General features: G+C 50.9%; 1 protein-coding gene across 6 annotated transcripts in view; it reads left to right on the top strand.

Moving 5' to 3' along the window:
• The first annotated feature begins 4,390 nt into the window (after positions 1-4,390).
• LRP1 (LDL receptor related protein 1) overlaps positions 4,391-11,355 on the top strand; it is a 423,359-nt gene continuing 416,394 nt past the window's right edge. For 5 of the 6 annotated variants that reach the window (XM_077329223.1, XM_077329222.1, XM_077329220.1 and 2 more), the window contains exon 1: positions 4,396-5,184. In XM_077329223.1, coding sequence (XP_077185338.1) covers positions 5,061-5,184 — 124 coding nt within the window. In that variant the 5' untranslated portion in view covers positions 4,396-5,060. Of the gene's footprint in view, positions 5,185-11,355 lie in introns of all 6 variants that reach the window. The other variant, XM_077329218.1, reaches the window with a different exon arrangement.

Genomic DNA, 11,355 nt, shown 5'->3' with positions numbered 1-11,355 from the left:
AACTTAGAGAGAGTCTCAATTGCTCGAGATAATGTTTGTGAATTTTAAAATGTAATTTTGTTGATTCTTTTAGCTGGAATGTTTTAAATTTTATACTAGTTTAATTACCAATGAATACTTTTACGTACATTGTAATTTGATTACTGGTCTAGCACCATAATAAAGACTGTGTCAGGCAGGCCCCGGCCCAAAGATCATATTTGTGGTTTCATTACTGCGCCAAACTGTGGGACCCATAGTTATCTAACAAAGACAATAATCTGTTGGCAGATTCCCAAGACTTAACCAAAATGAAGCTGAAGTGGCGGCTTTTAGTGTTCTACTTTGCGTTGAAGCATGGGAAGCAATTATTTTAAAAAACAAAACAATCATTTACTGTATCTGTATGCTATTATTAAAAGCTGTTAGGGCATCCTACCCCCCCCCCCCAAATAAAATATCCAATAAATCACAACAAATAATAAAACAAAAAATGTATAAAAAACCACAGGCATGCCTTCTGCCCACAGTCTCAGAACAGCTGTTGGTAAACAAAGGCCTTCCACTCAAAAGCAGGGTGGAAGAAATGGCTGGCTATTAATTCAGGGGGGAAGGCAACTGATGGGGATAAACCCTTCTCCAGCCTTTCTCAACATTTTTTTCCTGTTGAGAACCCCCTGAAACTTTCTTCAGGCTTCACGAAACCCCAGAAGTGGCAGGATTGAGCAGAATATGGTTGGGAAGCAGAGCTGTGTATGTGCCCACCAGGCGCCAGAATTCTATGACATACCATAGAGCAGGGATTCCCAAGCAGGGTTCTGTGGACCCCTGGGGGACCACAGTCTTTCCTCTCCTGCCCTAATGGACACAGCCACAAACAAGGAAACCGAATGCTTCCACTGTTTCCCCTCCCAAGCATGAGTTCCCTTGTGGTTTATGCGCCAGTGTGCCTACTCTGCCTTAAACCATCTCCTGTCTCTCCCCCACTCAGTCTTCTTCAAGTCTGCCTGTTAATGCAGGTAGTGACATCACTTCCAGGGGTGTGGCAGGGAGGTGTGGCCAATTGACATCACTTCCAGGGCTCTTTGAAGCCTGGAAAATTATTTCAGGGTCTCCTCCATGGACAAAAGTTTGAAAAGGGCTGCCATGAAGTCTACCCTTTGAAGCCGGCACTTCTTGTAGGGGAGCTGATGTCTGCAGTCTGCAGACAGGAATCCTGGGCCCACCTTCATATTCTTAAGTGTCCCCATCCCAGTAACAAGCCACAACTGTTTCGCAGTATGAGATCAGGCCAGGGAAAAATGTTTTGAGCTCAGAAGCAAGCTGGAGAGCTCAAGCTCACTATATATTTTAAAAGAATAATTTCAGGTAAGAGGAGTGGTTCTCAATCTTCCTAATGCCGCGACCCTTTAATACAGTTCCTCATGTTGTGGTGACCCGCAAACATAAAATGATGCCAGTGTTCTTTCACAGAAATTAAACCAAAATGGACCAATGGCGTGAAGATCCACTGTTCATGATTGTATATAAATTGGTTATAAATTGTATATAAATTGGCAGGCACCTTCAGGAGAAGCGTCAACAGTGGTAGCGCCCGCCCCCACCCCTGTGAAAGGGCCATTCGACCCCCAAAGGAGGTTCCAACCCCCAGGCTGAGAATCACTGGGTTAGAGGGAGAATAAAGGAGGGCAACACTAAGGTATTTCCTACATGGAGGTAATTGTGTGGTTAATACAATTTGAGAAGGGAGGAATACTTTTGTCTTCTGTGCTCTCTCCCTCTGTGTAGAGAAGACTGCTATACAGCCTCCCCATCTGAAGCAGCTCTTTCCTCCAGGGGAACAGATCTCTGCAATCTACAGAGGAGTTTTCATTTTACGGATTCTCCAGGTCCCACCTGGAGGCTGGCAACCCTGAAAGTGGCAGGAATACTAGCCTCCAGCTGGGACCTGAAGATCCCACTTCTGGGTTTTATTGAAGCCTGAAGAATATTTCAGGGGTTTCTCAGTGGTAAAAAACTGAGAAAAGCTGACAGAGGCAGCAACTGAGAAACCCTCTGTAAGTTCTTTACCAACCAATGTTTTCATGTCTGATTGTAACATACAACTGTTTTTGATTTACTCTGATGAATTGAACTGAAGAATGTACAGACTGAAAGGTTTTCAGTTCATGGAGCTAATTTTGCTATCAAATATTTTTACTGAAGGAAGAAACTGTGACAAGTTTATGAATTATTTGATGTTTATTGTTATTAGCAATTACTGCCACACAGCATTTTTCTTTGTTTCCCACCTAGAGCCTGGCATCCCTGCACCTCCATGGGATCCAAAGCCAGAGAGTCCCCCCTCCCAAGTAGCCCTTTTCTCCAACGGGACTGATCTGTTGCCTGGAAATGACCTGCGATTCCAGCAAATCCCCAGGTCCCAACTGGAGATTGACATCCTGCAACCTTTGTGAGGCACAGTACCACAGAGTTCCCCCCTCCCAAGCAAGCCCTTTAATCTCCAGGAGCCAGGAGATGAGTTGTCACTGCAGAATCCATCATCCAAAACAGCCATTTTTCTCTGGGGAGCTGATCTCTAGTCTGCAGATGACCTCCAATTCCAGATTTCCAGGCCACACCTGTAAGTTGGTGACCCCTGGGTCAGGAATGTCCCTTGAGGTTTGGAGGTGGGCCTCAAGACTCCAGGGGTGGGCAGGAGCTTTTGCCATGTAGCCAGGCCCCACAGGAAGGCTACAGTGCAGGTGTGCATCCTAGCAGCCATTGTTCCCCAAGGTAGAAGGGGCTTTGCCTCTAGTGGCAATATATGGTCACGTTGACCTGCCCACCCCAATGGCTAATAATGGGCCTGGAGGGGGGTTGGAAGGGTAGGGGCATCTCCATAGCTGCTTCCCAACCCTATTCTGCATGATTGTGCCAGTTCTGGGCTTCCTCAAAGCCTGAAGAATTTCTCAGGGGTTTCTCAGGCTGCTCTAGGCAAACCGGTAGCTTTGGAGGATGGACTCCATGGCAGCGGTCCCCAACTTTTTTGAGCCTGTGGGCACCTCTGGAATTCTGACACCACGTTGCGGGCAGAGCCGCAAAATGGCTACCACAGAGGGCGGAGCTAACCCCAGAAGGGCTGCTTTTGGAGATGGAGCCGTCCCCCAAAAGTCAGGGATCAAGATGACATTTAACTCCTAGTGACTTCAGTCTACAGTCAGCCAGAATCTGTGCCGGGTAGAAGACCCATCCAGACCTCCCCAAGTGTGGCTTAAAGCAGGGGTCGTCAACCTGTGGTCCTCCAGATGTCCATGGGCTACAATTCCCATGAGCCCCTGCCAGCGAACGCTGGCAGGGGCTCATGGGAATTGTAGTCCATGGACATCTGGAGGACCACAGGTTGACGACCCCTAGCTTAAAGCGTATCCTGAGCGATGCTGAGATGCCAGACAAATGCAGGCGGCTCTTTCGCTTCTGGCCCCTCAGAGCGGGCTGGCAACCTTTTGTTACCTCACGGGGTTGATGTTTCCCGCCCGGCAGGGGGCGGTAAGCCAGCCCTCCTCTCCCGCACCGCTGGGGCGCCCGGACCCTGCTTTCCCTTCCCTTCCCGCGACATTTCCCAGTGTCTGCCGCGGATCCTCGCATCCCGCCGCGATGCCTTCAAACGGCACGCACGTGCGCTCCTTTTCTCGCAAGCCTCCCGCCCGCCTGCACACTCCCCCTTTCCCCTCAGGAGACGGCCACGGAGGGGGACGCGGGAGGGCTCTGCCGTCCCCCCTCCGCCGCACGCGCGCCCGGGAAAGGTGTTCTCTTTGCAGCGGCGCAAGCGCGCGGCGACAGCGGCTACCTTTCCCCAGGGGGAGTGGCCGCTTCCAGACGAGGGTGGGTGGGGAAGGGGAGCAGGCCGCCTGCTATTCGCTGCTGCCATGCATTCCCTTTGTGCAATAAGGGGGTGGGTGGGTGGGAGGGAAGCGGGCTCCTGGGCACCGCGGCTTTCCACGCAGAGGCGTTTGGCTTAAAAAGAACCGGGGGGTGGGGGGAGAGAGAGAGAGAGAGAAAGAAACAACCCCGCGAGTTGCTATTTGCATCCATTCCGACTGCAACGCCTGGAAAAAGCACCTCTGGAGTTGGCGCCTGGGCAAGGGGAAGGGGGGGGGGAGTTTCTGAGGGAAAGAAGTGGGATTCCACCGGGTGCATTGAGCCTCGCGCGCACGCCCCGCACCGCACGCTTCCCCCGCCCCTACCAAAATAACCAGAGGCTGATGGACTATTTAAATATATATATATTAAACGAAAGGCTGCCTTCCCTCCCATTCCAGCAGCTGGAAGAGGGCTCGGGGCGCGCATGCGCCCTGAGCCCCGTGCCGCGTAGTCCCCGTTCGCAGCGCCCTCCCCTGCCTTTCCCTGGGAGCCCATGACGTCAGGCAGGCCGAAGGCGGCGCGAGCTCCATCAGGCGGCTGAGGCTTCTGCTGCGCCAGGCAGGGGCGGCTTTCTCTCCTGCGCCCGGGCAGCGGCAGGCGGACGAGACCCCCCTTGTGCAGCCCACGCCGGCGGGGCGCGAGCGACGCTGCAGCCCGTGCATCCCTCGCACCGCCCAGGCGGGGACAAGGAGCCGGCCGCCGCTCCCGCCTCTGGATCCAAAAGGACCCCCCTCCCTCTTTCTCCCCCCTGCTTTTCCTTCTCTCTCTCCCCCCCCCCCCATGCATCATTCTCGGGAGCCTTGGATGGTCGTTGCAGTGACCCCGGCTGGCGTTTAAGCCGGTGCACCGAGGAGGAGGGTCCCTTGCCGACTTCCCCCACCCCCCCTGCATGCAACCTCCCTTTCTTGCGAAGAAGGGCTGAACCCCCCCTCCTCTCTGCCCTCCCCAGCCTTTGCCGCGGCTGGGCTCGCTCATCTCCTAGGCTGGGAGGGCGAGAGGAGGAGGAGGGCGAGAGGCTCTTCCTTGCAAACCGTGTCCCCCCCTCCCCTCCCTGCCCTGCCGTGGATGGTGAAGGAGCCGAAGACCCTCGGAAGAAGAGAGCTCCGGAGGCGGCAGCTGGAGCTGCGATCCCTGCGGGGACTGGCGGCGGAGACCCGATTCCCCCCCTCTGCACAAGCATGCTGGCCCACCGGGTTACATTGATGGGGCCCCGGACGCCGACGCCGCGGCTGCTGCCGCTGCTGCTACTCGTAGGATTTTTGCACACACTAGTCGGGGTCGCCCCTGTTTTTGCCCTTGAAGGTGAGTTGCACCCCTCTCCCCCCCCCCTCACCCCGTCTTTTCCTCCTCCTCTTTACGTGCCTTTTGTTGCCCTCCCGGATTCTTCTAAATCGAATCGATGCCAAATGTCCTTATTTATTAGGTGGTCTGTCTGCGGTTCCCTCCCCTCTTATAAACAACGAGCCGCCCCACGGTGTCTTGCAACGAGGGTGTTATTATGGGAGCTCTTCTCCCTTCCCCAAGGGAGGGGGGGCGACGGGAGGGATGGTTGCTCTTAGGAATTCAACATATGCTTTGCAGTTTTGAACAAAGCCGCAGAGCTGCTTTAAAAAACAAAACAATACATGCATGGGGGGTGTATAGGAGGATGTTAGATATTTTGCATTCAGGGGTTCCCTCCTCATTCACACAGGATGCGGCCCATTCTGTGCGTTCCTTTCCCAGGAAGATGCTTGGGGATGTGTGTGAATGTGTGTCAAGATTTAGGCACTGGACTAGAGTTTGGGTTGAGAGGGAGGATGGACGAGTATTAAAATCAGCATCGGCTCTGGATGAAATCCGTTCCCAGTAGGCTGCCTCTGTGCAGCTTTGAAAACACAGGAGGGGAAAAGACAAGTTGAAGATCATCTTGTTTTCCGCAAATATTAAAATGCACACCCGCTAGTTGCCACCTTTTTAAATTTTAAATCCACCTCCTGGTTTTCTCGCTCCGTTCCACAACTGTAGGCTCTTGGTCATGCCAAGCGACGGCTCACGTGAAAACTTCTCTTTCCATTTCCTTTCTGGTTTCGAAAAAGTAAATTCTTCTCCCAGGGTCGTCTTCCTTCCCCACAGTAGTCCCTGTGTTCTAGGTTTGGTGTCCAGGGGCCCGGCCTTCAACTCCAACCTCAGATCCCTCTTAGCTGGCCGGAGCTGGAAACTCAACAAAATGGACTTGGAGATGAAGGGGGATGGGGTGGAATGGCAAATGGAAAGGCGGTCAAGTGTGAATATTTAATAGCCTGCCCTGAAAGCCCAACTGGAGGCCAAACCCTGAGATCTTGAGGTTCAGCCAATGTGGTGGAATCTGGGCATCTGCAGAATCGGTGCTTCTTCCCTCCCCCCCCCCACCCCAAGCCAAAGGACAAGCTGCAGTGCACCCTTTGTGGGTGACATGGCATATCTCAGAGAAAGCCAGATGTAGAGCTCAGAGGAACTGTTGTGAATTCACTTCGAAAACAGTGCCTCTGATTTGGGGGTGGGCGGACAGGAGGCTAAAGCTGATGCCCTGTGGCCAGGAAAGGCCGGCATGTTTGCGAACAAAACGGTGGGGATTGTCATGGCGGGGGGGCAGTTAGGAGTCTGCTTATTCGCTCTTCTGGCACACAACTTGAGCCTGTAGAAACCCCAGGCACGGATTCAGCCTGTCATGCATTTAGCAGAAGAGATGCCTGAAAATGGTGAAGATATTGTCTCCCTCTGTTCTGTCCTACAGAACAATTGTGGAGAAAGGTGTTCACCTATTGTCACCCACCCCTGGTAATTTTTGTCTCTAAATAGATGAAATTGTCATTGCCCCTCAGGGTGTGTGTGTGGGGGGGTAACCCTAGTGATAAAGAAACCCTTTCTCCCATCTGAGCTGGTCTACTGAGGTTGCTGGCTTAAGTTGCGGTGTGTGAGTCATGGCTTGGGTCTTTCAAGCTCTGGTTTTGGAAAATGGAGAGTTCTGTTTTGGCTGCCCCCCCCCCCCCCCGATATCTATGTTTTAACTGAACAACTAAGACATCTTGCCTGTGTGCTCTCTTGATGGTATTCTCTGTGTGGTTTACAGGTTATGTTTGAGGTGAATTTTGTGGTTTAGGTTCCTTAGTCAGGGTTGGCCATAATGGCTTCAGTTCAGAGGAAAGGAACAGTTCTGTAATGTCTAAGCCCTCTGGCTTGGATCCGACCTAAAATTTCCATTGGGTGAAGGATTTCCTGGGGTGGGGTGGGGGGAGCGTACGGCTTCTCTGCTTTCCCCTCCAACTGCAGCCCAGAACGCCACCCCCAAATCTTTGGGGATGGGGGGCTTCTTGGGATAACTTGATGTGGGGTGTAAGTTGGCTGTGGGAGGGGAACTGAGGAGAATTTGTCCCTCATGTGTACGGAACGTTCTAAGCAGAATCGAACCCTCTAAGTCAGGGGTAGTCAACTTGTGATCCTCCAGATGTCCATGGACTACAATTCCCATGAGCCCCTGCCAGCAAATGCTGGCAGGGGCTCATGGGAATTGTAGTCCATGGACATCTGGAGGACCACAGGTTGACTACCCCTGCTCTAAGTAAGTTATGCTGCTGTGGCTATTAACAGGTAGTGCCTAATCATAAACTTTAGCTCATCTTGTGATTGAGCCATAACTGAACAATCTATCGTTGTGCAATTTCTAAAGTCAGCAGATGGATCTTAAATTCTGTTTCACTCCTCAGCTTCCCCCCCCCCCCGCTTGCATAGATCAGCATTTCCTGTTCCCAACCATCACTCTCTTTTTGCGTGAGCGGTTGAGCTACTCTGCAATTCACCAAGTCTCTTTTGGACGGCATCCATCTTTTTAGACCTTTATTTTGAACCAGAGCTCGGGCGTGCCAAGTTTAGCCCTCGTGAACTAGTTTTAGGCGTCCCCCCCTCCCCCGAAACAAAATAAGAGGTTATAAAAGCACGTACAGAGTGGCTTTCTCTCACCTTTGCGTAACCAGCCCAGAACTCCTCAAGGATTAGGTGTGATTCCCAGACAGACTGGAGTACCTCTGGCTTTCGTTCTGTCGATCACTCCTCCCTTCCTTTTTTTTGGCTTTTCGGATAATATTGCCACTTCCGCACATCTGGTCGTCTTCTGCTCCCACAACGCCCCAAACCACCTCAAACGTACTTCTGCATAGTTAGCTTCCAAACTTTGTTCTCCTTAGATCTCCTTCTCCTGGCAATTTCATTGCTAGTTCAGACCGTTGTGGTTCAGTCCTGCCAATTAGTTTATTTCTCTCCTGTCGGTCTTCACGGTTTCCTGCCTTTTAAAACACTCCATGCATTGTTCCTTAGGATTTAAGGAACATTGTTCCTTAGGAGCCCTGTTAATTTCTGTACATTACATTTGTTTCACTTGCCGGTTAGGGGCATGTTGTGAAGGCTTTTCTAAGAGCTCTGCACCTCCTTGGGTTTTGCTGGTCGGTGTTTTCAAATTTAATTAAATTTTTAAAATAATTTATTGGGTTTTTATACCACCCATTCTGGTGACCCGACTCTGGGCGGAGTACAACACAGCATACCAATACACTGAAAATTCAGAATTTAAAACAATTTAAATAGGATCAAAACAATAAAAATAGGAGAACAGCATTTCAGGTTAAAAATCTAGCACTCGCTAATTTAAAAACTGGTATCTCTTATTGTATCTCAGTCAGACAGACAAAGGTCTAGATCAGGGGTAGTCAAACTGCGGCCCTCCAGATGTCCATGGACTACAATTTCCATGAGCCCCTGCCAGCAAACGCTGGCAGGGGCTCATGGGAACTGTAGTCCATGGACACCTGGAGGGCCGCAGTTTGACTACCCCTGGTCTAGATCTCCCGTATCAATAGCAGATGGTAACATGTGGTGGTTTGGGTGAGGCCTGATAGAAGCTAGATGGTCGTTTTCATCGGCCCCATACAACGGACTGGCGGAAGAGCTCTGTTTTGCAGGACCTGTGGAACTGTGCTAGCTCTGTCAGGGGCCAGATGTGCTCTGGGGGCTCATTCCACCAGGGAGGGGTCAGGATGGAAAATGCACTGGCCCTGGTTGAGGCCAGGTGTACCTCCTTGGTGCCAGAGACCAGCAGTAGTTGGCTGGAATTAGAGGAGCATACCGCTCTTCATGGGGAATAGATAGAGAGGTGGTCTCTCGGGTACGTAGAACCCAGACCGCAGATGGCCTTAAGGGTAAGAACTAGAACCTTAAACTTGATCTGGAATTCAACTAGATCTACTCTGACTGTTAGCAGCTCTCCAGGACCAGAAAGACCAGTTAGCAGCTCTCTAGGACCTTCCCATTACCAGCTATCTGGTCCTTTTAGCTGGAGATGCTGTAGGTTGGAACTGGGGCGTTTGGCATGAGAAACAGAACTGAGCCACAAGCTCCTTCCCATAACTCATGAAGCTGCCTTAGACTGAGTCAGGTCTTGCTCTGGCTGCTGGTGGCTCTCCAGGGCCTCAGGTTTTCCCCATCACCTTCTGCTAGAGTGTTTCAACAGAAGATGGCAGGGATTGGGACCTTATGCCTGCAAGGCAAATGTTGCACCACTGAGCCATACCCCCTTTCCCCGATATTTTTCACTGTAGATTGCCTGCTTTGCTGCCCGTACAAGCAATGAAGTAATGATTCCCAATAAAGTAGAACTACCTGTGAGCAGGCACAAAATATTTCCCTTTGGGTGAATTACTGGGATTGCGTAGAGCTGCAATGGATAGCCAAACTGCAGGCCTGTTTCTATGCGTGGCACGGAGAACGGTGGCATTCCTGGGTGAGAGCAGAAAGGCATGTGAATCTGGCCACCGCAAGTGCCTGCCTTTCTTGTCTTGCAGCCTGATTTTGAGCTCTGCAAACTAGAGGTAGGCATTGCACCAAGGTACAGGGTGGGCGGCACAGGTTTTGCAGTGTGCTCTGGGACGACTAACACTTTGGACTTGATTTGGCTTACTCGCTTCCCCCAAAGATTGACTGTTCTGGATTCCGCGGGAGCTTCTCAGCTTCTCGGTACTAGAAGATGCCGTGCAAGCAAACTCAGTACAGGATATACTGACTGTCCTTGTAGAAAAAGCTCAGGGCAAATTTTAGTAGTTGGTAGGGCAGGGCAGACGTCACCATTTTGGGTAATAGATGTGAGAAGGACAACTCTGTAGGAAGTCTTTGGTTACAAAAAATGGTGCTGAAACGAACAGATAATGCTCTGCATTGGTCCCGTTTGTATCAATGTGGTTTATGAAGAAAGTCCAACCCCCTGCACTATGCAGGACACTCACATCCCTATCACTCATCTACTGTCACCCTTAAGCTTTCACAGAATCAGCCTCTCCGTCAGATGGCTATCTAGCCTCTGTTTTAAAATTTCCATTTTTTTTTTTGGTGTTGCAAGTTGTTTGCATCAGGTCTTCATACCGTGTCAGGGCTGGGGTTCATCCAGCCTAGCCTTTGCCTGCTTTAGCAAGTGACAACTGTCCAGGGTCTCTGTTAGGGGTCTTTCCCAGTTCTGGTACTTGGGATCACTTACGAGGTACTGAACAGATTTTACATTTGGGAAGTGTGTTTTCTGCCACTGTGCCGTGGACCGACACCCCCTCACCAGCTTTATCCTAAATCAGTTCCGCAGGGCCTGCAAAAGGGAGCTCCTCCACCAGGCGTTTGGTTGAGGTCGGCCAGAATCTACAACACCTGCTGGGCCCTTGGGCCTCCCTCCCTTGAATCCGTGGACCTGAATCTAGACCAGGGGTAGTCAAACTGTGGCCCTCCAGATGTCCATGGACTACAATTCCCAGGAGCCCCTGCCAGCGAATTCTGGCAGGGGCTCCAGGGAATTGTAGTCCATGGACATCTGGAGGGCCGTAGTTTGACTACCCCTGCTGTAATTAATCCACCAGGCGTTTGGTTGAGGTCGGCCAGAATCTACAACACCTGCTGGGCCCTTGGGCCTCCCTCCCTTGAATCCGTGGACCTGAATCTAGACCAGGGGTAGTCAAACTGTGGCCCTCCAGATGTCCATGGACTACAATTCCCAGGAGCCCCTGCCAGCAAATGCTGGCAGGGGCTCCTGGGAATTGTAGTCCATGGACATCTGGAGGGCCGCAGTTTGACTACCCCTGATCTAGACCATGGACCTGTTTGATTACTATTGTGTTAAATTGTTATCTTCTGCTACTATTACTATTGTCACCATTGTTCTAGTTTATTGGCAAAACTGACTTCAATTTATACTTCTTTACATTCCATGTAAACCATCCAGAGCCTCATGGGAGGGCAGTATATAAATACAAAATAAATAAATTAGTAAGTAAATAAATGATCCTCTTTGATGTTAGATTGGTGCTTTCATTGGCTTGGGGAACTTTAAAAAACGAAGAGGCAAGCAGCATTTATTCAACTGTGTTCTAGAAAAACATTAATTTTTTTCAAAGAGTAATTTGAGAGTCTCAGAAATCGGCAACAGAT

The sequence above is a fragment of the Paroedura picta genome, chromosome 3, assembly GCF_049243985.1.
Source record: "Paroedura picta isolate Pp20150507F chromosome 3, Ppicta_v3.0, whole genome shotgun sequence".
NCBI lineage: Eukaryota > Metazoa > Chordata > Lepidosauria > Squamata > Gekkonidae > Paroedura > Paroedura picta.
This window is presented reverse-complemented; position numbering and strand designations above follow the sequence as displayed.